This window comes from Engraulis encrasicolus, chromosome 22 (genome assembly GCF_034702125.1).
Source record: "Engraulis encrasicolus isolate BLACKSEA-1 chromosome 22, IST_EnEncr_1.0, whole genome shotgun sequence".
Lineage (NCBI taxonomy): Eukaryota > Metazoa > Chordata > Actinopteri > Clupeiformes > Engraulidae > Engraulis > Engraulis encrasicolus.
The window spans coordinates 35,331,933-35,334,341 of record NC_085878.1 but is presented as its reverse complement, the minus strand read 5'-3'; the positions used below and the strand labels follow the sequence as shown (position 1 = coordinate 35,334,341).

The window sequence follows — 2,409 nt, the reverse complement described above, 5'->3', positions numbered from 1 at the left end:
TTCAACGCAATGAGGGTGAATCCCCGGAAATAGGCAGGATGGGAGGCATACAGCGTCACTGTTAGGGGGAGAGAAAGAGTGAGGGGTGGGGGTGTTGGGGGGGGGGGGGGTGCAGGAGGAGGTTAATCGAAATGGAACCGTGACAGATTAATCACATAATAAAACAGTTCTGCCTTCCCTTTTTATGGTTAGGCTACTTGTTTTATGTGTGTACACTATTTCTTTCACATATGTAGGCTAGTTGCAACTTCCCGGAAGACCCATGAGAAACATCAAAGCTCTAAATAAATCTAAGCTCCCTCTTCTTTTTTGTAGTTTTTGATACACATCATAAAAGTAACATGTATTGAACTTTAGCAGTCTGAAATCAAGTCATGATACCAGGTAAAATGAGCTTTAAATTAATCTGAAAAGATGCAAGACCTGTGCATGCCAACAATATACCATTTATCCCATTCATGAGCTATAACTGTGAATGTTGTGAACTGTGAATTGTCTAATTCTTTTTTAAGTAAGGGTGGCGTAGGCTACTTGAATAGGTTACTGTACATTCAGCCACAATATATGTCGAGCTCTAAAAAAATAGCTCCTCTTTGTGCACTCGCATAAAAATATAAGTTTAAGTTATTGCACACCCCCTCTTCGATCCCTTCGACACCGCTCTGGACATCAATTACAATGTGCGCTGTCCGATGCGATGGGACAGAGGCGCGCAAAGTCCACCCAACTCTAGCCAAATAGCGGCCGGTAGCATTTCAACCAAGCACAGACTTACCTCTGTATGTACTGCCAGGCTGGTAGCTCTCAGGGTCCCCTTCCACTCTCAAGCGAAACTCATTGTAGGTCTCTCTCTTTACGCCCTGAGCCCTTAAAATCCGACTGCAATGTCCATCCGGTTTGGCAGCCCTCTCCGCAGGTTCCTCCGTGAAACTGAACGCGGTGCAGAGGGTGCCGGTGATCAGGCACTGCAAGAGCAATATTCCCGTCCGCACATTATTTACTGACATTGTATAGCTATTTAAAGTTGTGGTCAGAGTAGTCAAGAACAAAATCGCAAAATTAAGCCAACAAGCCAATGAGTCCCTGTTGAACTGAAGATAATGGACAAAATTGGGGACTTCGGCCACCCCTTTGCGAAATAAAGCTGTCTGTTTCACTCCGCTACGGAGGTAATGCCATCCCGACACGAACGAGGACGGAATCCAAAGCGCCCTCGCTTCACTGAGAAGCACGCACTGATTTGCTGAGAGGCGAGTGATAGTCAACGAGGCTACTGTTTACTTATCAGAGCGCGAGGCAAAAAGGGACCAGGGGAGGGGAATGGAACGGGGCAGTGCCGCGCGCGGTGACGGTCTGTCTCCAAGACATCCAGGCATGAACTGCGAATGGGCTTGCAGTTCAGACAACAGATTTGAGACAAAACCCTGACATTCCTTCCAATGTCTTCATTCACAAAGCCAGAGGGGGGAGGCTGACTGACCATTCTCTGAGGGAGGTTCTCGCTGGTGTTTGCTCAGAAAGAACAAAATGAACATGTGCTTGGAATCTCATCTATTATTCATAGCAAATGTTTAGTCAGAACACACTAACAAAAGTGGTCAAGGAGGAGGTATTGTTAGGTGTTGGCTGGTGGAATCTACACTGGCCATGCTTCCAGACAGCTTGACAACTTCTTATAGCAATTTAAACTCGTATTTGCTACGCTATTTTATTGGTCTGAATTTGTCGTGCAGTTTCTTAATTTGGCCGTTATGTTGTCAATAAATCACAAGGTGAAATCAATATGCTTTTAACAACATGAATTGTATGAAGAATGTGAACGTTACGCAAATAATCAAAGGGGCCTAATCTAAAACGGTGCCTCAAACAGCATGGCATGTGCTATCTCTATTCTACATAGTTCCGTCTGTGAAGAAATAGGTTATATATATGTATATATATATAACCTATTTCTTCACAGACGGAACTATGTAGAACTATGTATATATATATATATATATATATATATATATATATATATATATATATATATATATATATATATATATATATATATATATGTATATCGTAATAACGTTTTCTGTTTTAAGCAGGATCATACAGTGGCCTATTTTGGTACTCCGGAGGCAGGAGTTGAGGACAACAAATCGATAAATGCCGAAGCGTTGGAGTAACCTCAGAAGTAATCAAGCTTTTTATTAGAGTTTCAGCTGCACTTCTCAAGTCCTCGACTGACTCGCCAGCTCCCAAACTTATTGTGCCGTTCAAATGAATTAAAGACTATACTCGGAATCGGGTGGCGCATAACCGGGAGAGGAAAGGCGAGGCGAGTCCGGAGTGACTGTGGATAGGAGTCACAGCACATTTCTCCCAGCCAGCAGCAGCGATTGAGGGTGGCTATGTAAATAG

At 43.3% G+C, this 2,409-nt stretch overlaps 1 protein-coding gene across 3 annotated transcripts in view; it reads right to left on the bottom strand.

Annotated features, from left to right (window-relative positions):
* Nucleotides 1–1,430, bottom strand: part of spon1a (spondin 1a) — a 163,773-nt gene extending 162,343 nt beyond the window's left edge. For all 3 annotated transcript variants that reach the window (XM_063189021.1, XM_063189022.1, XM_063189023.1), the window contains exons 1-2: nucleotides 776–1,430; nucleotides 1–58 (exon numbers count right to left, since the gene is read on the bottom strand). The exon at nucleotides 1–58 is cut by the window's left edge and continues 49 nt beyond it. In XM_063189021.1, the coding sequence (XP_063045091.1) occupies nucleotides 1–58; nucleotides 776–1,007 (290 nt within the window). In that variant the 5' untranslated portion in view covers nucleotides 1,008–1,430. The remainder of the gene's footprint in view (nucleotides 59–775) is intronic.
* Nucleotides 1,431–2,409: the final 979 nt, after the last annotated feature.